This window comes from Pantherophis guttatus, chromosome 9 (assembly GCF_059756535.1).
Source record: "Pantherophis guttatus breed Tessera chromosome 9, ASM5975653v1, whole genome shotgun sequence".
NCBI lineage: Eukaryota > Metazoa > Chordata > Lepidosauria > Squamata > Colubridae > Pantherophis > Pantherophis guttatus.
This window is the reverse complement of record NC_142071.1, coordinates 11,288,775-11,315,000: the sequence shown is the minus strand read 5'-3', so window position 1 is coordinate 11,315,000 and position 26,226 is coordinate 11,288,775. Positions and strand designations below refer to the sequence as shown.

Below are 26,226 nucleotides of genomic sequence, written 5' to 3'. Positions count from 1 at the left end.
ATAAATCAAATTTAAAAAAAGAAGAAAAGAAAAAGAAAGAGAAGGAAGGAAGGAAGGAAGGAAGGAAGGAAGGAAGGAAGGAAGGAAGGAAGGAAGGAAGGAAGAAAGAAAGAAAGAAAGAAAGAAAGAAAGAAAGAAAGAAAGAAAGAAAGAAAGAAAGAAAGAAAGAAAGAAAAGCTGACTTTGTATAAAATATACAAAAGGATGAAGGCTATTGCTTAGCGCATTGTAAGCCGCCCTGAGTCTTCGGAGAAGGGCGGCATATAAATCAAATTTAAAAAAAGAAGAAAAGAAAAAGAAAGAGAAGGAAGGAAGGAAGGAAGGAAGGAAGAAAGAAAGAAAGAAAGAAAGAAAGAAAGAAAGAAAGAAAGAAAGAAAGAAAGAAAGAAAGAAAGAAAGAAAGAAAGAAAAGCTGACTTTGTATAAAATATACAAAAGTATGAAGGCTATTGCTTAGCGCATTGTAAGCCGCCCTGAGTCTTCGGAGAAGGGCGGCATATAAATCAAATTTAAAAAAAAAAAAAAAAGTCTCCTTTTCTGCAGCTCCAGCTGGTCGGCAGCGAGAGGCGTGGCCGGGGCGGGTTGGAAGACTACACCTCCCGAGGGGCTTTGCGCGGGCCAAAGCAGGGGGCGGGGCGGCGGCGCTCTGCAGCGCTGGAGGAGGCGGTTGTGGCTCGCAAGGCGATCGCGGCTGCGAGCGGCGTCTCTTCCCGGCCATGTCCGCCGCCTGTTGTCGCCCGCACCCCGCTCCGGAGCCCACGCTGGGCAGGGCTATCCCCGGCCCTAACAAGCTGCTCGACTTGGCCGAGGGAGTCGCTTTGCCTCCGGGAGACTACGGCACCACGCCTGGCGGCACCCTCTTCGGAACCACGCCTGGCGGTGAGCGGAGCCGCTGGAGGGAGGAGAGGTGTTAAGAGTGCCTCTGAGCATGCAAAGAGTGCCCACAGTGGGAGAGGAGGTTAAGAGCCACGGGAGGGAGAAGAAGCGGTGTCAAGAGCCCCTCTGGGCAGGGAGGGAAAGTCCCAGGAGGGAGGAGAGATGGTGTTAGGAGTGCCTCTGAGCATGCAAAGAACCTGCAGAGGTGTTAAGAGTGCCTCTGAGCATGCAAAGAGTGCCCAGAGCGGGAGAGGAGGTTAAGAGCCACGGGAGGGAGAAGAAGCGGTGTCAAGAGCCCCTCTGGGCAGGGAGGGAAAGTCCCAGGAGGGAGGCGAGATGGTGTTAGGAGTGCCTTTGAGCATGCAAAGAACCTGCAGAGGTGTTAAGAGTGCCTCTGAGCATGCAAAGAGTGCCCAGAGCGGGAGAGGAGGTTAAGAGCCACGGGAGGGAGAAGAAGCGGTGTCAAGAGCCCCTCTGGGCAGGGAGGGAAAGTCCCAGGAGGGAGGCGAGAGTTAGGAGTACCTTTGAGTATGCAAAGAACCTGCAGAGGTGTTAAGAGTGCCTCTGAGCATGCAAAGAGTGCCCAGAGCGGGAGAGGAGGTTAAGAGGCCCGGGAGGGAGAAGAAGCGGTGTCAAGAGCCCCTCTGGGCAGGAAGGGAAAGTCCCAGGAGGGAGGCGAGAGTTAGGAGTGCCTTTGAGTATGCAAAGAACCTGCAGAGGTGTTAAGAGTGCCTCTGAGCATGCAAAGAGTGCCCAGAGCGGGAGAGGAGGTTAAGAGCCACGGGAGGGAGAAGAAGCGGTGTAAAGAGCCCCTCTGGGCAGGGAGGGAAAGTCCCAGGAGGGAGGAGGGAGGCGAGATGGTGTTAGGAGTGCCTTTGAGCATGCAAAGAACCTGCAGAGGTGTTAAGAGTGCCTCTGAGCATGCAGGGAAGGGAGCAGGAAAAGAGAGTGGCGTACCAAAAGTAGGTGGCAAAAGGGGTGCCTCTGTCCTGGAAAGAAGGGGAGCGGGGAGGGGGAGAGAAGGAAAGGGTTGCAAACCTTGGAAGAGGGGGAGCAAGAAAGTGGGCTGGAGTGCCACTGAACATGGAGAAACCGCTGGAGGAGGGTAAACGGTCTTATACAATAATGTTTTGGGGCATGGGTTCAATCCTGCAGGCTAGGATCAAAGGTAGGGCTATTGTTCTTCTGAGAAGTGAACAATCCAGGGTTTACCGTGAAATGGTGCCCAACGTTTTAACTCAGTGTTTCTCAACCTTGGAAGCTTGAAGATAGGTGGACTTCAACTCCCAGAATCCCCCAGCCAGCGCTGCTGGCTGGGGGATTCTGAGAGTTGAAGTCCACCCATCTTCAAGCTTCCAAGGTTGAGAAACACTGTTTTAACTCCTTTCTAGTCACCTTAAACTTAAAGTCTTTCCAAGACAGGCAGAAGGCTATGCAGGACCAGCAGTCGGGCTGGACTCAGTCTTGCCAGCTTTTCTCCACTTATTCAGAGTTTTCATTTTATCAATAAACCCTTGAATCCTGTGTGGGTAAGAGAAAGAGGAATTCACCCCAAGAGGGAACACCAGAATGGGGCTAAATCTGAGACTGGCTTCAGACTTCTCCTATTCTTAATGGAAAAGGCTGGCATTCTTCACACACGCACGCACAAACACACACACAGTGAAATTAGGGTCCTTACGGGGTGGCATATTTCTTTAAGACGGGTCCTAGGCCTGCTTTCTCATGAAATCTCTCCATTTCTGTAGAAAGACAATGCATAAATGAGTTCAGAGGCCACAATAAAACATAAAGGAGTGGAATATATCTTATTTGCCTAAAGGGAAACAGGATGGACATGGATCAAGCATGCAGCAGGGATTTTCCAGCTAGGAACAGACTTTCCTGGGAAAATGATCAAAATGGCTAGGGAAGTAATATCCCGTCTGAAACATGCTTAGGGATATGAGGATCCTGGCTCAGAGAATAATGTTTATCTCCAACTTGGTGCCTTTCCAAGTTCAGATTAATTAATACTTAGATTCTCAGTGGCTCCCTTGAGTGCCTTAACAGCACAAACATTGGCCAGGGAAGAAAATACTATTCTTTGAAGGTAATCGGGAATAGTGGCTGAATCCTAGAAACCTTTACAGGAGACTAGCAATGAATCATGGGTCAGTAAGGGCCATTTTTTTTTAATCCAACAGAAAAACCACTTTTCCATAAAGTGTGCTATAAGTTGTGAATGTGCTGTAAAAACAAGCATTGCACAGAAAGTTTTTTTGTCCCAGGCTTTGGCATAGGAAACCTGACACAAACCTCTTGAGCTACAAACTCTGCAGAATAGGCTTGCTTTTTTTCAGAATACAGGCATGCCTATCTGTACTTTTTAACTGCATATGGACCAGATGTGTTGTGTAAAAGAGGGCTGCGAACGTAAGAGTAGATAAATGTAACATTGCAACATTTTTGGTGGCAGGCAGACTGGGAACAAGATATACTTTCTGCCTGAGGTGTATTTAGGAGTGCACAAGTAGGAACTCTTCCAAGACATCAATACAGGTAGTCCTCAACTTACGACCACAACTCAGCCCAAAATTTCTGTAGCCAAGTGAAACATTTGTTAAGTGAGTTTTGCACCGTTTTATGACTTTTCTTGCCACGGTTGTTAAGTGAATCACTGCCATTGGTAAATTAGTAACAGGGTTAAGTGAAATTGGTTTCCCTATTGACTTTGCTTGTCAGAAGGTCACAAACGAGGATCACAACGCTGGACACTGCAACGTCAAAAGTACAAATCTGTTGCCAAGCATCTGAATTTTAATCATGTGACCATGATGGATGATGCAACAGTCCTAAGTGTGAAAACAGTCATCAGTAGCATTGTAACTTTGAACGGTCATTAAATGAACTGTTGTAAATCGAGGACTACCTGTATCCAATGCAGTAAGATACATTGGGTACCATAGCTTAGTTGCTTTCTTAAAAACAACCAAAGTCTGAATTAAAATGTTTCTGTTAAAACTGAGACCTCTTGAAGCCATAGATTGGCTTCTTTGTAAATATTTATTTATAAACCACCCATGTGTCAGTTACAGACTCAGTGATACATGGATAAAACGTTTGCTGCTTCTGTTTGTCATGATGCTTGCTCTAAAAGGCAGGCTGATGCATGCAATTTCAAAGTTTAATTCCTAATTACTGATGCAAAATAGTGAGTGCCTTTTAAGTCTGGATCCATTTAAGGGAACTTTAGCAGGCAGTCTATTCTGGAATGTATTTTGGGGCCTGGAGAAGAGACACATGGCAGGTCATGGGAACCGGGCATCAGTAAAAATGCAACTTAAATCACAAGGGTGGACTTCTAAACTTGCATATTTTTGTCCAATAAAATGTGCAACTTTTCTTAGCTGAGGTCTAAGAATATGTTCACTAAAAAGAGAATAACTTAAAAGCATTCATGAATGCATAACTTAAGACACCATGGCAGGTACTGTGCTGAGACTTAAATGAAGCATGTATTTGAAGAGCAATTCTGGTTTGCTTCAGAAAAGAGGAGTACTGGTAATATTTTATTAAATTTGTATGCTTACCCGACTCTCAATGGCTCTGGATGGCCCCAAACAAAGAAATTATAATAAAAGGTAAAAATAAAAGATGGCAGGTGTGACAAAGGACGTCTCAGTCTCTCTGGCCAAAGTCCTAGGTGAAGAGCCAAGTCTTCCTGGCTCTTCTATATAGAAGAGTGAGGACTATCCAGATCTGTGGTTGTGTGGACTATAGTCTTATAGAAAACCTGTGGTTGTTTCTTCTGTGCTTCAACATATTATGTATTGCATCATCTGCCATTCTGAGAAGTTATTTTTGCACGTGGTTTGGATTGCAGTATGTACAAATCAGAGAAGTATTCAAGTAAGTACTGCTACAGAGAAGGTGCACTTCCAGAGTCCCAATAGACAACATTGTTGTCTATTGTTGTCCACTTTTCCAGTTTCTACACTTGCACAGGATAACTTTCCTATCCTCTCTGCTGGCAAAGTGTGATTGAAGCCATCTTTTCTCTCTATCACTAAGCAAAATGCTTATAGACACAACTTTAGGATTATTGAAATTGAAAATACAATTTCCATAGTACAGATGACCTTAAGTTTCAAGGTCTGGTATCTTCTGTTATTTAATCACCCAGGAGTTTTGTGGCATTGTCAACAACAAGCAAAAAAGATAAGTAAGTAAGTAAGAAGTAAGTAAGTAATGGAAGGAAGGAAGGAAGGAAGGAATGGAAGGAACATAAGGAACATAAGGAATTTGTTTTATTTGACCGATAAGCATCAGTGCGTGAATTTGCCTGCTTTCTCAATCAGTTGAAAAGCCTGTCTGCTTCTTGCAATCTGAAATGATGCCATTAAAAGCTATTGTTGCTGTGTGGAGGAGGGTGAGTTTACAGCTGCTTTTCACTAAATCAAGAAAAAAAATCTATGACTAACGTGGAAAAGCCACATGAATAACCTACAGCTCTTTGATTTTCTGTGTCCTATTGAAATAAGTAGGGGGAATTTGATAGAGCAAACTAACATATCTACAGGTAGTCCTCAGTTCATTTAGTGACTGTTCAAAGTTACAATTGCACTGAGAAAAGTGACTGATGGTCATGTGATCAAAATTCAAATGCTTGGCAACTGACTCGTATTTAGCAATAGTAATAGCATTTATATACCACTTCACAGTGCTTTCCAACCCCTCTCTAAGCAGGTTACAGAGTCACCCTATTGCCAACAACAATTTGTGTCCTCATTTTACTGGTCTCAGAAGGCCTTGAGCCCGTGAGACTTGAACAGCCAAACTGCTGGCAGCTGGCAGAATTAGCCTGCAATACTGCATTCTAACCACTGTGCCACCACTGCTCTTAATTTATGATGTTTGCAATGTCCTAGGGTTGTGTGATCACCTTTTGCGACCTTCTGGCAAGCAAAGTCAATGGGGAAGCCAGACTCACTTACAACCATGTTACTAACTTAACAACAGCACTTAACAACTGTGGCAAGGAAGGTTGTAAAATAAGGCAAAATTCACTTAAACAGCAACAGAAATTTTGAACTCAATTGTGTTCGTAAGTCGAGGACTTATAAGGGAAGTTTGCAAATTTTCTTTGGTTCTTTGAAGTCAATCTTAGGTGGGCTTAAAGGGGTGCATAATGTGGTTTAGAGAGACAGGCTCTGAGCACATTTGCTTCCCTACATTTGTGTACACAGCCCGAAGATCAGTGTGAGATTTGCAGTTGCAGCAGAAATCCTCGCGCTGCAGAATTCTGGAGCTGGAAGGAAGCATGTTCAGCTCTGCTTGTTTTGTATTGCATAATAGTTTTGGGCTGCCATCCAGGCTGCTCACAAGGTAACTCTGTTATCATTTCTGGTGTCACCTTGATGAACTCTAGCAGGTTGCGAATCATGTGTTATGAACAGGTTCCAAGGTGTACAAAGCAATTATTTACTAACACGAAAACTTTCATGTTGGAGGAGCCTTATGGAAAACCTACGGTCGCTTCTTCTGTGCTTCAACATATTATGCATTGCATCATCTGCCATTCTGAGAAGTTATTTGTGCACGTGGTTTGGATTGCAGAAAATAGACATCAGGCTGTTCTGGCAATAGCGTTTTATTCTGTGATTTGAATGTATAGCCTGAACATTTTCTTTTGTAATTATTTTTTTAAAAAGTTTGGCCTTGAAGTAGAGACAGGTCTAGGTGAATCCAAATCCTCTAATGGTTGCTACCACATCTAACACGGCTTCCCTTCTGTAAATAATACAGCTATGGTGTCCTACAGCTGGTCTTTAAAATGTTAGGAGAGTGAGTGGGTGTTAGATGCTTTTTGTCTCTGACTCTAGAGCAGAAGAATGTCCATAAAACCTGAAAAATGACTGTCTGCAGACAGTTTTGAATGGTTGCTCATGGTGAGAGGTGAAAAAAAGAAAATATGGTGGAAAACAATCTGACTGTAATTATCATGAAAGATGTTCTCTTCTTTCAAATGTGCTCAAAACCAGCAAAGCAGAGACATAATCCTGGGTCTAAACTATACATTTAAAACCCACTTGGCCAAACAGATGAAGTATTCTTGCAGTCTGTTGCAGAGTTTTTCAACCTTGGCAGCTTGAAGATGTGTGGACTTCAACTCCCAGAATTCCCCAGCCAACCACACATCTTCAAGCTGTTAAGGTTGAGGGACAGTGGTTCATGGACAGAGCAAGTGCTTTCCCATGTGGAGAGAACCAGTGGTAGACAAACGAGCAAAAAAGCTCTGAGATGGCAAATAAAGTTTAGGATTAACAAATAAAGCTGAGCTAGAACCCAAAGGGGGAAAAGATGAAGACTGACACACTGCTCTATGGAAAAGTTACAGGAGATAACCGAGAAGGGATGAGGTCATTTTGTGAGCTGAGAACCTGGGAAGGGGGAAAGATAACCAATTACCATAAATCTAATGCCAGCAGTGTTGTGTTGCACATCGGTTATTTTTTTTTTCCTAGCCAAATGCAGAAAGCCAGTTTGCTACACATGTCTCTTGTTCTTCTAAAAATTCAATAAAGATAGTGGTTTGTTTACATTTTCCCATACCTTTCCCTTTCAGGAGGAAGAGATTGCATAATGCAAACTGATAACTGAACTAAAATGTATTGTTTTCTTCCTGCTCTAAAGCTGAGCCTGGGAAAAGGGAGGACAAACGTCTGGTTGAAATCCCCTTGTCGTATTTCTGATGGGGAAGTGTGGCTTCGAATAGGGCGGTTAAAGTCTCATGAACCATAGCTTCTTCAGTTCCAGCCTTAATTTATTGTAATTGTCTCTCCTTGACCCCAAGGAGGATCCCTCAGTCCTCAGAAGAAGAAACACTTTTTTTGCTGCTGCGCAATAAGATCGATGGCTGATAGTCCTATTTGTGGTTTGTTTTGAACAGTCTCAGATTGCCCCTGGGAACATGGCCAGTATGACCAGTGTCACAACATTTATGTTAATGGCATGGAGGCATGACCTGGCTCACAACAAACATTCAGCCTGTGGTGGCCTCGGAAAAGTTCATAGGCCTGTTTTTTGTGAAACCCATTGCAACCACAGCTGAAAAAATTTACAGCCAGGGATAGTACTGTTTGGAACAATCGGCTGCTTGGGGGCAATTGAGAGATAAGTTAAAGAAAGTAAGATTGATCGTTGGACTTTCAAGGTAGTCCAGACAAGAAGCCCAACTAGGAGTACTAAACTCTGTCCTTTTTGTAAAGGCACATTAACAGAATCTTGCAAAGCTCTCCTTTTTTTGGAGAGTAAAAGGAAACTCTCCTTTTACTCTCCAATGAAGTAGAGATGATCACTTCTCAAATGCCCTCCACATTCTATGGGTTGAGATATCTCTTGGATGAAGGTTACTTAGTCTGCAGTTCTTCCTCCTGTCTCCCAAGGTCTTTTCCGCATATCATTACACTGTTCCTTTTCTGTCGGAGGAGTGACAGAGCCTGGGGACAGTGAAATCATTAGTTGACTAGATTTCTGTGCATAGGCCTGAGCAATAAATCAGTTTGAATGGAATTTAACATGTAGTCTTGGTTTTTCGTGCCTGACCTTTTCTGACTTACTAATAAGGGGCTCTTGTCCAGGAGCCCTCCCTTTCATGAAGACTCAGGTCAGTCTTCTCCAAGCTAGGTTGGCTCCATCTGCCAGAATATCTAACCACCGTGGTGTTTTTCCGAAAAGATTTGGACATTGCAAGCCAATATATCTGGAAATTCCAGGTTGTTATTAGCAATAGCATTTAGACTTATATACTGCTTCATAGTGCTTTACAGCCCTTTCTAAGCGGTTTACAGAGAATTAATCATATTTGCCCCAACAATCTGGGTTCTCATTTTACTGACCTTGGAAGGATGGAAGGCTGAGTCAACCTTGAGCCTGTCAGAATCAAACTCCTGGCAATGAGCAGTGAGTTAGCCTGCGATTCTGTATTTTAACCACCTTGCCACCACGACTCTCACCATTATTTCTCCTTCCAGATAAGAATGTGTTGAGGTTGTAAAATAAATTGGGAATCTGTTTTGGAATGCCAGCAAGAAACTTCCATTTGTTTTCAGAAGAGCTTTCTCAAATGCTGTTTCCTGTCCTAGAATAAAAAGGAATGGTCCACTGTGAGAAGCATGCTAACCAGCATACCATCCCAATGCAAATCGATGGCCTCATTCATGTATGAGACTGACTGGCTTTTGTGGTACATATTCTATGCAGATTAATGAAGAAGACAACAAGAAAAAAAAATAGTCTGCACTGAACAAAAACAAAAAGAACAAAAATAGTTATTTTGCCTTCGGAAGATCCAATATATAGCATCTTTGCCTCCATATACCCTCAAGAAAAATACAGATGCTAACTAACCCCTTCCAAAAGTTGAATTAGAAACCTAGAACATTACCCAGGAACTAAAAACTCTCCTTGTGCAGCTTGCAGGAGACCTTCAGTAAGCTGCCTTGTAAGCAAGGAACATCCTTAGAACCCAGAAGTGTAAATATTGAGTATTAACAAAACTGTGTATCTAGTTTCAAAGGTCCAATCCATACCTAGATCTCCTATGTGTATGTTTCATATGAATGAGATCTGCTCTTCCAGGAAAAAAAAAATTGCAAGGAATCCCTTGTGGAAGAATATGCTTGTACTTATAACTCTGCAAAGAATATTAGAAGTGACTTCTTTATATTTTTGCTATTTTTCTTCAGCTTTTTTTCTTGCACTTTTTGCTTTTTTCTTCTATTTCTTTTTATTTTTCCTCACTTTATACTAGCTTCTGGGGGGGGGAGAAATTGTCCCCCGCAGAACGGGCTCGCAATTTGGGTGTCGTCCTAGACTCACAGCTAAGATTAGAGCAACATCTGACAGCTGTGGCTAGGGGGGCCTTTGCACAGGTTCACCTGGTACACCAATTGCGACCCTACTTGGATCAGGAGGCTCTCCTCACAGTCACTCATGCCCTTGTCACCTCACAGTTAGATTATTGCAACGCGCTCTACATGGGGCTACCCTTGAAAAGTGTTCAGAGACTACAGTTGGTCCAGAACGCAGCCGTGCGAGCTGTTGTGGGTGCACCTAGGTACACCCACATTACACCAATTCTCCGCGAGCTGCACTGGCTCCCTATTGGTCTCTGGTCACAATTCAAGGTGTTGCTTATTACCTTTAAAGCCCTACATGGCTCAGGGCCAGGTTATCTTCGAGACCGCCTTCTACCGCATAGCTCCCAGCGACCGGTAAGATCCCACAGAGTTGGTCTCCTCCGGGTCCCATCAGCTAAATAATGCTGGCTGGCGGGCCCGCGGGGGAGGGCCTTCTCTGTGGCTGCCCCAGCTCTCTGGAACCAGTTACCTCCTGAGGTCCGGACTATCCCCACCCTATTGGCCTTCTGGAAAGCGGTGAAGACCTGGCTTTTCCGGCAGGCCTGGGGCCGTTGATCTCGCTTTGCAATCTGACAAGATCCGGCCATGAATGGTGTGAATGGGTTTTAATGTTTTTAATGTTTTTAATTTTTAAGTGTTTTTATAGTGATTTTTTGAGTGTATTGTGAGCCGCCCTGGGTCTTCAGAGAGGGGTGGCATATAAATTGAATAAATAAATAAGCTTGTGTTCGTTTTTATTGTCTTGTTTCAAAGTTTCATATAGATGTATCAATAAAGGAGGATATTTGTAGCTTGGGAATTGAAACGAGGGGTCCTTGGTGTTCTCCAAGCTTGCTTGTTTTCTTGCAGATGTTTCATTATCCTAGACTATCACTGATGATGTTACCTAGTTTGGGTAATGAAACGTCTACAAGAAAACAACCAAGATCGGAGAGCACCAAGGACCCCCTCATATGTATGTATAGAATTCCTGTTCTTAGGAAGCAGGCACCCAGAGAGTAAAGGTCTGAACACCTCCGTCTCCCCTCCAGCAACTGAAAATATTTCGAAGTCTCCCTTTTCACCCTGCCTGGCTATAGCATTAAGCAAACAGGAGTCCTGAGCATGTGACTGAATATAAACTCAGGGATATAGACCTCCAGTGAACCCCCTTATGAAATGTTCTTGCAATAACTGGTACAGTGACAACATTTCTAGGAAAACAATCTTTGTTCTGCGGGTGTTCCAGCAGCTGGCAGGCGTCAGAAGCAGCGAAAGCCGCTTGTCTGCAGATCCTGATTCATTGCTGTTTAGTATCGGGTGGAGCTCTGGGCTGTGGACTCCCAACTGTTGAATCCCTCCCTGCTCCACCCACCTCGTCCCTGGAAACGCACCAAACTTCAGAGGGTTGGAAAACAATTTAGTTCTAATTGCTCCAAACGGGGAATCTAGTTTGTCATCATCCATTTTTCACCAACCCTTTTTTTAAAAATGTGTTTGAAAGGTTTAATCGAAATATCAGCAAGGAAATAGTGCTTCTTGGCAGTAGAGCTTAGGTACTTTAAAAAAGCCGCTGTGTTCCTTGGCGTAAATGTAAAAGTGTGGCTCTCCTTAGGAGGAGAAGTGAGGACTCTGAGCTACATTACATTATTGGATGCTACAGACTACAGTTCCCATAATCCTGGCCTGGCCAGTGGGAATGGCAAGAGAAGAGCCACAGGTTCTCATGCAGTGTGCTTTCCTAATCTTTGCAACCAGCTTTTGAGAAACGGATCCTACAAGGCCTATGCTCTCAATGGAGGTGTGCTCAGCCAAAAGCTAAATATTATTGTTTTGCATTTAAATGTAAAATTAATTTTTTTTTTAAAATTTGATTTATATGCCGCCCTTCTCCGGAGACTCAGGGCGGCTTACAATGCGTTAAGCAATAGCCTTCATTCTTTTGTATATTTATACAAAGTCAGCTTATTGCCCCCACAAACTGGGTCCTCATTTCACCTACCTTAGAAAGGATGGAAGGCTGAGTCAACCTTGAGCCTTGGAGAGATTCGAACCAGCAGTAAATTGCAGGCAGCTGTGTTAATAACAGGGTGCGTAGACCACTGTACTATCAAGGCTCTTTAATTTAAACGGAGTTAATTTGATAACAATTGTTACGATTATCCCAATATTTTTAATAGTATCTAGTCAGTTTAAAATTCCAAATCAGTAGCAAAAATACTTGCACACAAAAGTCTTGGGGGGAACCACAATTCCACCTGCTTTTTTTTAATTACTGGAATTTAATTAAATCTAAGGCAACTGCTGAAAATTAAAGCCATGCTTTGGTATTGTTCTTGTTACCAAGATGCCCAGTTACTCTCTATATATAATGCTAATAACTCTCCATCTCATCAAATCTCCTTCTAGAATAATCAGTGTGGCTTGATTTCTCTAAATGTGGCTACATTTTGTTTTGCTCTGTGTGAAACATGCTACATTTTGACCTCTTCGGTGTTAGAATTAAGTCTTCTTGCTGTCTCAGAATTTGTGTGTGTGTGTTTTTGAAATGGTGAATGGCCACAATAAAGTTTACAAATAAGGCAAGTACCCACATTGTGGTTTTGAGGTTGACATTTGGGGTTGTTGAGTTTAACGTTAAACCCTAAAAAAAAAAAGTTCCAATTTTCTTGGTTTGGGTTTTAAAAGATTCGTACTTAAAGCTATATTTGGAAGCTGCTTGGCCAGCTCAATGTTGAATACAAATTCTGAAAATATACACAATTTTCCTTCTAATTCTCTGTCATTACATTCTTGCTCGAAGAAAGTTGCAAAGGCAGAAAGAATCTTGTTAAGAACTCAGTAGGGACAATACTATTACTGGATATTTAAGTCTATCATAATGACAAATAATCTTGCTCTTGAAGCCTGTAGTCAGCAGGCAGAGAGAGACGTAGAATTTCAGGTGCAGTGAAGCTGAATCAAGCATACAAAAATATCAAAAGCGAAAAGACTACATAGCCAAAATTAGCTGTAAGGATTCCTCTGCTGTTAATGCGCAGTCTTTTTTTTAAAGGAAGACTTGTACATTTTTCTTTTTTCTTGGTTCTATTGAAGTGGCAAAAGGCTCAGTTACAGCTGAAAAATGTAAAAAGTGTGTAGCTTTCTTAATAAGTGGATGAAGATCTAGGATTGGTGGCTATTCAGGACTTGATTGCCTAATGTGGAATATATATTTCAAAACTAGAAGGAGTCAGTTTCTCAGCCCAGCCAGAGGACTTGCAAATGTCTTACATACTGCGTCTGTTCAGAAGCAAAATAAAAGTACGAGGCTCCTTCTAGTGGTCACCCATAAACCTATCTATTGCAATAAAGGAACTTTGTTTCTCTCCGGTTCTAATAGCCTCCCATGAGATCTTTCTTGTGGTGGAGAATATCTGGGAAAGGTGACACACAGGAAAGGCAATTGAGACTCTAATGTTGTGGGACCACCTCTGCCTTTCTTTCTTCTTGGAGGCTGGATAGCAAGTAGCTCTAGAATGGGGTGTGCAACCTTGACAACTTTTAAGACCTACTGGCTGCGGAAGTTTGGGAATTGAAGGGCACAAGTCTTAAAGTTGCCAAGTTTGGACACTCCTCTAGGCAAAGAAGAACTAGCAATTCTTAATGATAGAATAGACTTTGAAATAAGCTGTTCACAAGTTTTATGCAGCCTCAACCATTGCAAACTTACAAAGACTGCATATCATCCCTTGTTTTGCTTCTGTTCTTCTTGCCCAAAAATGGAAAGCAAGACTAATATGCACTTCTCCTTGTAAAACTGTCCAGATAATCAGATATCCCTGCACATAAGCAATTATGTTATGCTACTTACTTCTCAGTTACTATTAATCATCAGTGCTTCAGACCGTGTGTCATGGAGATGGATTTACTGGCCAGCTTTCATTGTTGTGGAAAACCACGGTTTTATGACCATGGATTATGATGAACCTCAATCTATTTTGCAGGTTTATTGGCTTCTGTGCTTTACCCTTCACTTTCCTCAGGAGTTTCTGCTTTTCTATGTAAAGTAGCCTGATTCTATTCTTAAACAGCAAAGAAGACTCAGCTATGCTGTGAAAACAAGCCAAAATCCAATCCTGATTGGTGAAGGAAAGAAGCTGTTGAATATTAAAAGTGCAGTCTACTTAGATATGGAAAGATTTGACACTACCCACAATGGAGGAATGGTTGGTGAAGTTGAAAAATTTTCCTGAAATTAATAAATTGACTTCTTTGGTTAGAGAAAAGGCATCATCTATAATCATTGGTACTGGAAGCCTCTTATGGACTTTTCATATAAAAATGTAAAAAAAATGAACTTGTTATTTATGGTTTTGATGATTGGATAAAATAGATTATTAAAAAAAGAGCAATATGATACAACTTTAGAAAGAGGTTAAAATATATTTTATTTAAAACTGCTGTGAAGAACATCACAAACCACTTATATATACAGTATATATTTTTCTTCCTTTTCTATTTTTTATACAACTTTCCTTGTAATTTTTCTTGATTAATTTTTCTTTTTTCTTCTTTACATTAATTTCCGTTTGCTTTTATCTTCTTGTTTAAAAGTTGAATAAAAAGTATATACAAAAGTACAGTATAGATAACATGGCAGATTAACTGGAATTTCTTTCTGAGCAATATTTGGTTCTTTAACCCTCTGAGAACAGCAGTAAATTGTAGCTATCTTTCTCTTATAGGTACCCGCATTATTTATGACCGCAAATTCTTAATGGCATGCCGAAATTCTCCAGTTGCTAAAACACCACCTTGCAACCTTCCAGACATTCCAGGTGTGACAAATCCAAGTATGGATGAGCTCCAGACAGATATCAACTTAATGTCTGCTGACGACGAGAAACCAGGCTTAGGTGTGTGGTCACCTGTACAAATCACAATACATGGTTGCTGAGTTGGGTTACAGACATTGCTTTTCTCTGTGCCAAACCAAGATAGCCTGGTTAGGTTTGATCTGTCATAAAAACCATAAATGCTTCACCATGAGTGCTGGGTCTACCGACCGCATGAGATTTCATGGGTATTGTGAATATTTTATTTATTTGTATTTATTTGTAACCCACCTTTATTATTTTTATAAATAACTCAAGGTGGCGAACATATCCAATAGACAGACCTTCCTTCTCCTTATTTTCCCAACAACAACAACGACAATCCTGTGAGGTGGGTTGGGCTGAGGAAGAGTGACTAGCCAGCTGGCTTTCATGGCTAAAGCAGGACTAGAACTCAGAGTCCCTTGGTTTCTAGCCTGGTGCCTTCATCACTAGATCAAATAGTTATACTGCCAGTGCTCCTGTGGAGAGGAGATGCTGCCACTATGTGAAAGAATAGGGACTCACGGTCTCCTGCTTTCTAGGCAGGTGCTATAACCACTAGACGAATCTGGCGCTATAGCCACAGGCCTAGGACTCTATCTGATTTCCTAGAATAACTGTTGCCAGGTGCATAAAGGTTCTTTAACCCTCTGAGAACAGCAGAACAGCTGTGGAGTCCCATTTAAATTCCCTACACAGTTCTGCATCAGTAACTAACTAGGAGTTGAAGTCCACAGATCTCAAAGTTGGATGCCCCGTTGTAGAATTTCCTACTAAATGATGAGTGATTTAGATCAGGGGTGAAATTAACTTACCTTCCCCACCGGTTTGCAAATGTGCACGCACCGTGCGTGAGCAAAGCGACACATGCGCCATCTGTACATGCACAGAAATGTGAAATATTGCAAAAAAGCCACGTCATGACATCCACACAGGTGGGCAGAGCCTCCCGCAGCCACCGCTACCTGTTCACCTGAGCCGGATAAAACCAGCTGAATTTCACCCCTGATTTAGATGCTAGGGAAGAACATTAGTTCATTATAGAGGAAGTGCAGCCTATTAGCAGCTGGTTGACTGTGTTTCCTCCATGTTCAGAAACTCTGTGTCTGTCTGAATAGCAGAGATGTTTTTTGTGTTCCTTCCCTCACTTTGGACATTCCACAGACATCTTCCTGGAAGCTGTGAGGCAGGGCATGCTTGACAAAGAAGGGCCTTAATTAATTTTGTCTTTCTTTTAAACTTTCCTATGCCCACTTTACAGCTTCTGTGAAAATTATGGAATAATAAATTTATACATGATGATATGCAGGTAGGCTTTGACTTACAACAGTTCCTTTAGAGACTGTTCAAAGTTACAACGGCAAAGAAAAAAAGAGACTTATGGCTATTTTTTACATTTATGACCATTGTAGCATGCCCATGGTCATGTGATCAAAATTCGGACAGTTGGCAACTGATTGATATTTATGATGGTTGCAGTTCCCGGGATGATGTGTTCCCCTTTTGCAACTTTCTGACAAGCAAAGTCAATGGGGAAATCAGATTTACTTAACAACCGTGTTACTAACTTAACAACTGCAGTGATTCACTTAATTGTCGCAAGAAAGGTCATAAAATGGGGGCAAAATTCACTTAAAACTAGAGCCACAGTGCCTCAGTGGTTAGAATGTTGTACTCAGGCTAAGTCACTGCTCATTCCAGGAGTTTGATTCTCACCGGCTCAAGGTTGACTCAGCCTTTCATCCTTCCGTGGTCAGTAAAATGAGGACCCAGATTGTTGGGGGCAATATATGCTGACTCTATAAACCGCTTAGAAAGGGTATATAAGTCTAAGTGCTATTGCTACTAACAAGCAACAGAAATTTTGGGTTCTATTGTGGTCATAAGACAAGGACTACCTGTAGTGCAGAAAAAAAATTGTTAACTGCTTAATTTAACAGCTTGTTTTCAGAATACAGTAGGATAGCTTTCATGTCAGAATTGTGACTTAGTCCCAAGAATGTTGAGTGTACCTATGTCTTTTGTTTTTGTTTGTTTAGGGTCTGTATTTTTTATTTTTTTTTTGTCTGAGCAAAATAAGTCCTATGATTATAGATTGTGTTTGCAAATGAACCAAGTTAAGATTGGTGAAGTTTCTTGGAATTCCCTAGTTCTCAGTATCTTTGCCGACTGCTTTACCGCAGCAAAACCACTATTGAAACTAGTAACCAAAAGAGTTTTTTTTTAAAGGGGCATATTTTGTTTTCTGCTGGGAACATTGAAGTAAATTTTGCAAAGATTATAGGCTTATACTGCCTCTGAACCACCAGCTTTCAAAGCAATAATTCTATTGTCCTTGTCAAACTGGACTGCTGAAGGATTATAAATTGTCAATTACTATGTATATGTTCCTTTTCCTAAAGTCGCACTCATATATATGAAGTAGTAATGAATTTCCACAGTTAAAACTGGAATGAGTAGACTCTCATCCCTCTTTATGTTAAGGAAAATGTTGAGAAGTAATGCTTTCAAGCATATGTGGCATCCAATGAATACACATGAAATTGAGATTTTTGTCAGTTCCAAAGGTACTTTTTCAAAAGGCAGCTGGATTTTGTTTTTCCTTGAAGACGTTTCGCATCTCATCCAAGATGAGAAGCAAAACATCTTCAAGGAAAAACAAAATCCAGCTGCCTTTTGAAAAAGCATCTTTGGGACAACCATGACCTGGATGACTGAGAATTTCCATAGACATTTTGGTTAATCGTTTCTCTCTTTCACAGGTGAAGAAGCCCAGTTCGACATAGATATCTGAAATCTCTCCTCTGAGGACAGAGGAGTTGTTTTATTCCTGATGAAGATGAGATATCAATAACGCTTCCCAAAATGAGAGAGGCTTATAGAATAGCCCACGCTATGCAAAGCTTTTCAGGAGAAATGGTTCATCATATTAAAGTAATAATAATAAAGCTGGGAAAAAGAGGACATTTCTTACTACCTAAAGACTGGAAACATTGGTGGGTTTTTTGGGTGTTTAGCTTTCAGGGAGGAAGGATGCTAAAGAGAGAAGGAAGTTTGTTTTTTGTTTCTGTGCCTCAAATCTTAGTGCCTTTGTTCCATAAATGTTGAGTTGGAGCCAGAGACTGACACAGGGACACTTAAGTAATCATGTTGGATGTAGACAATTAATGTAGTATCAGTTGTCTTTCATGCATTAATACAGAAGCGGGTGTCCTCTTATCCCCATCAATTGTATAGCCTGTAAATCTCCCCCTTCTTGAGAGTGATTGATTGTGGCTAAAATTTTATTACAACATCAACAACCCAGTTGGAGAAATGTAGCAGGACCAGGAGGAACCTGGTGACAAAAAAAAAAAAAGTCAGATGCTTGCTCAATTGCTTTGCACTGCAATTTTTTCCTCAGATTCCGTAAGAATTTAATGGTCTGATGAAATCAACTCACCCATATCAGCAGATTGTTTGATATCACTCCTGAAAGAAAATCCTATTTTCTTTTCGATTCTGAATGTGCTAGAGGAAGCAAATTCATCTCTTTCTCTCTTTTAAAAAAAAAAAAAATCTAAGAAAAAAAATGTCTTTAAGGTGGGAAAATGTTGCTGTGGACAAGCAGGCAGCCTTGCAAGTCCTTGTTTTTCTTTCTTTACAGGGCTACGTGTAGATCTGTACACATTCTTCACTGTACCGAAAATTAAATAAACTGTTAAAATTGGCGTATGAGTTTTGGATGAAGTCGATATGTGTCCTTTCTTTCCACAAGCCTTCCTGTTCTCCACTCCAGTTGTATATTGCTAGTGATGAACGTTCTGCATTCTATTTAATCTGCAGAATGTGTGGACTTTAATTCCCAGAATTCCCCAGTCAGCACAACCATTTCTGAGAATTCTGGGAGTTAAATTCTAGAAAGAGCTTAGTTTGGAGAATCTAAGGGGTTGGATGGTTTATTTATTTATCATTCATTTATATCTCTCCTTTATTATTTTTTTATAAATAACTCAAAGTGTTGAACATACATAATAACTCATGAATGAAGGCAACGTGTCCCAGGATAATAGCAATAGCACTTAGACTTATATACTGCTTTACAGTGGGTTACAACCCTCTCTAAGCAGTTTACAGAGTCAGCATATTGCCCCCAATAATTTAGGTCCTCATTTTACCCACCTCGGAAGGATGGTGGGCTGAGTCAACCTTGAGCCTGGTGAGATTTGAACTGCCAAATTGCAGACAGTCAGCAGAAGTAGCCTACAGTACTGCACTCTAACCACTGCACCACCACGGCTCAGACTCACGCTGGAGCCCATCTTCAGGGAAATTCCAGAGTCCAGAAGCTCAGAAGAGTAAATCTCTGGTCCTGGTGACCGACCCAAATTCTATCTTGCATACATAATACTTTCCCCCCCTAATATTTTTCTCACAACAACAACAACTTTGTGAGCTGTGTTGGGACGAGAGAGAGTGACTGGCCCAAATTTACCCAGCTGGCGTTCATGTCTAAAGCAGAATGGGAACTTACAATCATCTGGTGTTTGGCCAAAGTCACCCAGGTGCCTTTCATGCCTAAAGCAGGACTAGAACTCAGTCCCTTGTTTCTAGCCTGGTACCTTAACCACTAGATCAAATAGTTATATTGCCAATGCTCCTGTGGAGAGGAGATGCTGCCATTATGTGAAAGGAAAATAGGGACACATTTCCATGCAGTGGGCTACACTTGCCTGATCTACTGAATTACAACCAAGTCCGTCCCTTTGTAAGCTACAGTACTGTGGGTCATGGGAACCCAGAAAAAGATTAACTACCTGATCAGTAAGTTTTAGTGCTGGCTATATCTTGCTACCCTTGCCATCCCAAGTCCAACCTGAGGGTCTCTTAATTGTCTATATATTTTTTGAAAGATGACTTAACAACACGGGCTCCCATCTGTCACTATGTTTTCTTGGGGTAAAAAAATGGGGGGGGGCTGTTTCTTAGCTATAGTGCTAGATTTCTGGGTTCAGGAAGAAAAACAAATACCATAGTCACACCCAGTTGTTATATTGAAACAATGTACAAATGTACCTGAGAGGCCTGGCTGATCCAGCATATTAAGTCACAGTGCAATCAGTTTGGTTTTGTGAGAGCATCATGTGTTAGGCAGTCCAAGGGAAAATTGTTTGTTCGGTTAGTTGTAATTACACAACAATTTAACACAATCTGTGACCCCAGTTTCTGATTAGCTTTCCAGCATGTTTCAGCTCTACCCAATTCATGTTTGATCTCACTATGCAATAAGTATAAACAGGGAGTTTAGTGCATTCTATATAGAATAGAATAGAATTTTTTATTGGCCAAGTGTGATTGGACACACAAGGAGTTTGTCTTGGTGCATACGCTCTCAGTATACATAAAAGAAAATATATGTTCATCAAGAATCATAAGGTACAACACTTAATGATAGTCATAGGGTACAAATAAGCAATCAGGAAACAATATCAATATAAATCATAAGGATACAAGTAACAAAATTACAGTCATAAGTGGAAGGAGATGGGTGGTGGGAACGATGAGAAAATTAATAGTAGTTCAGACTTAGTAAATAGTTTGACAGTGTTGAGGGAATTATTTGTTTAGCAGAGTGATAGCGTTCGGGGAAAAACTGTTCTTGTGTCTAGCTGTTCTGTGTGCGGTGCTCTATAGCGTTGTTTTGAGGGTAGGAGTTGAAACAGTTTATGTCCAGGATGTGAGGGGTCTGTAAATATTTTTACAGCCCTCTTTTTGCCTCGTGCAGTATACAGGTCCTCAGTGGAAGGCAGGTCTGTGCCTACATAGTAAATGTTAGTAGAAATCCCATTTTGCAAACTTGTGCTAAGGATTTGAAGGCAGCATTTCATTGGGTTTATGGCAATAGAACTGTGTCCCTGGAATCTTGTCACTTGTTTTTCCACCAGCCTTCATATGCTTTGCCATAGCCATCCCTGCTATTAGACAAGATGAGACAGCTGCCTCCAATGGCAAAGGCTTGGTGGGAACCATAGCAAGATGTCAGAAAACAGAAGTCACTAGTTTTCATGGTTTATTTTTTGTTCCTTCTAAGCTAGCTTGCTGCTTTCAGCTGCCATGGAGTTTCCTTCATTAGTGTAAAACTGCCAGTCAACTTCCTATTGGCTCCTGTATGCAGATGCACCATTTTATTTATTCTTTATTTGCTTAGCCACCAAAATATATTGAGCCAATGCCATGCCATTTGGGCAAAACCCCAACAGGGCCTGGGATTTAGCTATTACAAAATCACGAAACTATGTCTCACTTACTTTGGCCAAGTCATGCAAGGGAATTCACTGGAGAAAGCAATTATGCTCCAAAGAGTTAGTGGTGAAAGGAAATCAGGCCATCAAAGGTCACAGTGGCTGGACAACAGAGGTGGGTTTCAGCAGGTTCTGACCAGTTCTGGAGAACCGGTAGCGGAAATTTTGAGTAGTTTGGAGAACCGGTAGTAAAAATTCTGACTGGCCCCGCCCCCATCTATTCTCTGCCTCCCAAGTCCCAGCTGATTGGGAGGGAATGGGGATTTTGCAGTAACCTTCCCCTGGATTGTGGGCAGAATCCTTCCCCTGCTGTGCCCACCAAGCCACGCCCACCAAGCCATGCCACGCCCACCAAGCCATGCCATGCCCACACCCACAGAACCAGTAGTAAAAAATTTAGAAACCCACCACTGCTGGACACCATCAAAGCTGACACCAGCCAGAGCCTAGAACAACTCAAAGAAGCAAGGTCAGAAGATGTGGAGAAGAATTACCAGAGATGCAGATGAAAGAGGACACTGCTGCTGTTTTGTACTATCACGTTTTCAGTGTTGAATCTCCTGAATACCTCAAACATTTTTTCTTCCCACCTCTTTAGGAAGGAAGAGCCTGGAATTTGTTATGTTTTTGACCATACAAAAACTAAAGGAAAGAATGGGGCTTGTACAGGTGAAACTCGAAAAATTAGAATATCGTGCAAAAGTTCATTTATTTCAGTAATGCAACTTAAAAGGTGAAACTAATATATGAGATAGACTCATTACATGCAAAGCAAGATAGTTCAAGCCTTGATTTGTCATACTTTTGATGATTATGGCTTACAGCTCATGAAAACTCCAATTTCACAATCTCAGAAAATTAGAATATTGTGAAAAGGTTCCATATTCTAGGCTCAAAGTGTCCCACTCTAATCAGCTAATTAAGCCATAACACCGGGCAAAGGGTTCCTGAGCCTTTAAATGGTCTCTCAGTCTGGTTCAGTAGGAATCACAATCATGGGAAAGACTGCTGACCAGACAGTTGTGCAGAAAACCATCATTGACACCCTCCATAAGGAGGGAAAGCCTCAAAAGGTAATTGCAAAAGAAGTTGGATGTTCCCAAAGTGCTGTATCAAAGCACATTAATAGAAAGTTATGTGGAAGGGAAAAGTGTGGGAGAAAAAGGTGCACAAGCAGCAGGGATGGAGAGGATTGTCAGGAAAAGGCCATTCAAAAGTGTTGGGGACTTTCACAAGGAGTGGACTGAGGCTGGAGTCAGTGCATCAAGAGCCACCACACAGAGACAGATCCTGGACATGGGCTTCAAATGTCGTATTCCTCTTGTCAAGCCGCTCCTGAACAACAAACAACGTCAGAAGCGTCTTACCTGGGCTAAAGAAAAAAAGTCATCTTTTCTGATGAGAGCAACTTTTGCATCTCATTTGGAAACCAAGGACCCAGAGTCTGGAGGAAGAATGGAGAGGCACACACTGCAAGATGCTTGAAGTCCAGTGTGAAGTTTCCACAGTCTGTGTTGATTTGGGGAGCCATGTCATCTGCTGGTGTTGGTCCACTGTGCTTCATTAAGTCCAGGGTCAACGCAGCCGTCTCCCAGGAGATTTTGGAGCACTTCATGCTTCATTCCGCAGACGAGCTTTATGGGGATGCTGACTTCATTTTCCATCAGGACTTGGCACCTGCCCACACTGCCAAAAGTACCAAAACCTGGTTCAATGACCATGGGATTACTGTGCTTGATTGGCCAGCAAACTCGCCTGACCTGAACCCCATAGAGAATCTATGGGGCATTGCCAGGAGAAAGATGAGAGACATGAGACCGAACAATGCAGAAGAGCTGAAGGCCGCTATTGAAGCATCCTGGTCTTCCATAACACCTCAGCAGTGCCACAGGCTGATAGCATCCATGCCATGCCGCATTGAGGCAGTAATTGATGCAAAAGGGGCCCAAACCAAGTACTGAGTACATATGCATGCTTATACTTTTCAGAGGTCCGATATTGTTCTATGTACAATCCTTGTTTTATTGATTTCATGTAATATTCTAATTTTCTGAGATTGTGAATTTGGGGTTTTCATGAGCTGTAAGCCATAATCATCAAAATTATGACAAATCAAGGCTTGAACTATCTCGCTTTGCATGTAATGAGTCTATCTCATATATTAGTTTCACCTTTTAAGTTGCATTACTGAAATAAATAAACTTTTGCACGATATTCTAATTTTTCGAGTTTCACCTGTAAATTGTCCATTGACATCAGAGATGCATCAACTTTTTTTGGGGGGGGAAGAGGCCATATTATTTCCTTTTTTGATACCTTGTGAGAAATTGAAAGAAAACCTTTAAAAGTTCAATGCAATACAATATATTCAAAGATCATTTGAACAACACATTTGATTTCCTTCTTTACCGGATATTTTGAATGTAGGGAGCTGCCTATATTTCAAAGCTAGAGTTTTTCTTCAAATTTTATAAATGTGTCTATAAGCATTAACTGTTACACACTTTGCTTTTTGTGTTCTATTTTCTTTTTACCTCACTGCTTATAATTGCCGCCTTCCCATACTCATATCTCCTGCCCATATTCCCATACTCGTAAAAACAAACATGAACATACACATACTGTACCTCTATCTATCTCTGCATCCCACCTTTTAATTAACTCCTAATTATAAATTAATTTAGCTCTGTTTCTGAGAAGAGTGATGAAACTTAAAGGGTTGCTGAGAGGTACAGTCTGGGTAATCTCATAAATAATCTTTGGCAAAAATCCTCCAGTGTAAAATTCTTGGCTAAAGTCCCTTTCTTTGTGTATTCCCTTGTTAAAACAATCCATGATGCCCTGAATTTCAAATGTCTGAGGGGTCAGATGTACAACTTCTGGCATGTTAACACTTGAATATCTGCCAGACTGAAGGCAGTGCTCAAGAAATCATTTACAATGAGTGCCCTCTTGAGGTTAAGTCTGCTCCTATGCAAAATGCAAATTTTTGTTAAGGCAGGATGCTAAAAGATACATCCATCAGCCTCTTTCTATTCATGGTTAGGAGGCAAAATCTCTACTGATTGAACTGGGAGGGGGTTTTTTCTGCCTTCCTTTATGTATTTCTATCTATTTAGGAAATACATGAGCTATGGACCGTAAACCACTTAGAGAGGGCTGTAAAAGCATTACGAAGCGGTATATAAATCTAAGTGCTATTGCTATTTTATTCCCTAAACTATAAAGCTATAAATGTTTTAAATAAGTAAATGTTGATGTTTTAATTTAATTGGTTGAGTTTTATAGTTTTAAAATGATTTTGTATGTCTTTTAATTTTTGATTTGAGGGCTGGCTAAGATATGGTTGAAAAATGAGCAGCCATATAAATGTTTAAAATAAATAAATAAACTCAATTTCCAGTCCTGGGTCCTGGATCCTGTTTATGGGTGCAACAAATTGAAAAACTGAGACAGAGATGGTACAAACCCTATTAGTCCCCCTAAGAAGCAATTCACTCACTGCTCAGAGGCACTGTTCAATTTCTGTTTGCTGAGTTGAGTGAAAAGTAAAGGAATAAACTCAAACTGGTGTTTAAGAACCACATAAACTGATGAACTAAAAGTAAACTGGGGTATGTTAGAAAGATCCGATATTTTGTGACAGATTTCAGTTGTCCTATTCTGATTTGAATCTGAATATTCTGGCCTATTCTGAACAATTAAACAGTGGAAAGACTTGCCTTCAGAAGTTGTGGGTGCTCCAACACTGGAGGTTTTAAAGAAGTGATTGGAAAACCATTTGTTTGAAATGGTAAAGGGTCTCCTCCTTTGAGACCTCCAAAGTCCTTTCCATCTCTCTTATTCTGTTAGCTGAGATTCTATGAATCTGCCTTCTGGGACAGATTCTTGGCCCATCTGAAATCTGCCATCTCATCCATAGGGAATAGCTATGACTGAACCAGGTAGCGTTGGGATATGTAACAGACTGTGCTGCTAAATATGATTGCTTCTGAGTAAGGACTCTAAACATCTACTTTAGTTGGGTTAGAAGATAAGAATCTTCCTCTCCACCCCCTTACCAGTATAAATTGGGTAAATGTATAACTTCTAACTTGTTCCTGCTGGTTGTAGCAGTCAAAACAAAATTAGAAGCTGGAAGGTAAAACAAACGGTCATTTCTTGTTACAGTAGCCATCTGGCAAAAGATCAGACAAACTATTTGTAAATATTGCTGCAGATAACACTTGCTTAATATTTATGGTTTGCCTGCCCTGGATTTTAAATGTCTAGCCCTTAGCCAATATAACTTATTTTAACCATCTTTATTTTGTGATCACCTCTACACTTGCTGTGTTAGAAATATATTTTTGCTGGTGGCAACCAAAGAGAACGCCCAGTGTTTTCCACTCTAGCAGTAATTGTTGGTGCATTTTAAGTATCCAACCTGACTTAGAGAACCCACAGCTTCGTATGCGTACCAGAATGCTTCCAAACATCATATTATGATCATGTCATATATCACTCAATCAATCAATAGAATTTTATTATGGTCATAGACCAGAGACCAGAACAAATAAAAACCCTCAATAAATGTATAATTTAAAATTCTAGAATAAAATAATAAATAACAGATAAAATCTATGATAAAATCCAGTCTGTCAATTATACATGGTCCAGCTATATACTAAAATCACATATATCACTCATTCTTCTACTTTCTTGTGACATTTGCATGCCAAATTTGACCATGGTAAGAAAGTGTCAGCAAACACTATTATCTACTGCAAGGAAGAGCACAATGGAGGAATTTCCTGGTCTTAATTCCTTCCACCAGGAAGGTCCAATCATCTGAAGGTGTGGTCATCAGAATGACTTTCTTGGCTATTGAAAATGTGAGATATGAGACTCAGATTATTCCATACTCTAATTTTGGATAATCTTTACCCTATACTGAGTGTGTAAATTGTTATTCCTCTTTTTTCAGTAGAAACCTTCGTACTAGGCATGGAATATATTATATATAATATGTTATAATCTGTTATACCAGATTTTACAGTACATACAATTGTATTTCTTTGGAATGATCATTGGCTGTCATTTTGTCCATTGGTTAGCAATATCTCATAATTTCATTTCATAAAAATATCAAGAAAATTTTCTGACTTTTTATGGCTGAACCAGTAGACTCATTTTAGCCTCTACTCTTGTTTCCTGTCCTGTCTTCTACATATGTAGTATTTCATCTGAAACCTTAAAAGCTTGCAAACATGGTTCTTCTAATCAAGACATCACTCAACTATAATTTTTAGATTTTTTAAAAAAATAATCATTTTTTAAAATTGCAAT

The 26,226-nt window shown here is 40.9% G+C and overlaps 1 protein-coding gene across 1 annotated transcript; it reads left to right on the top strand.

The window, feature by feature from the left end:
• Positions 1 to 617: 617 nt before the first annotated feature.
• On the top strand, positions 618 to 18,327 carry EIF4EBP1 (eukaryotic translation initiation factor 4E binding protein 1). The gene is made up of 3 exons (XM_034436873.3): positions 618 to 879; positions 14,486 to 14,656; positions 17,380 to 18,327. Exons 1-3 carry the CDS (start codon positions 717 to 719, stop codon positions 17,409 to 17,411), a joined length of 366 nt encoding a protein of 121 aa, XP_034292764.1. The 5' UTR covers positions 618 to 716; the 3' UTR covers positions 17,412 to 18,327.
• The last annotated feature ends 7,899 nt before the right edge of the window (positions 18,328 to 26,226 follow it).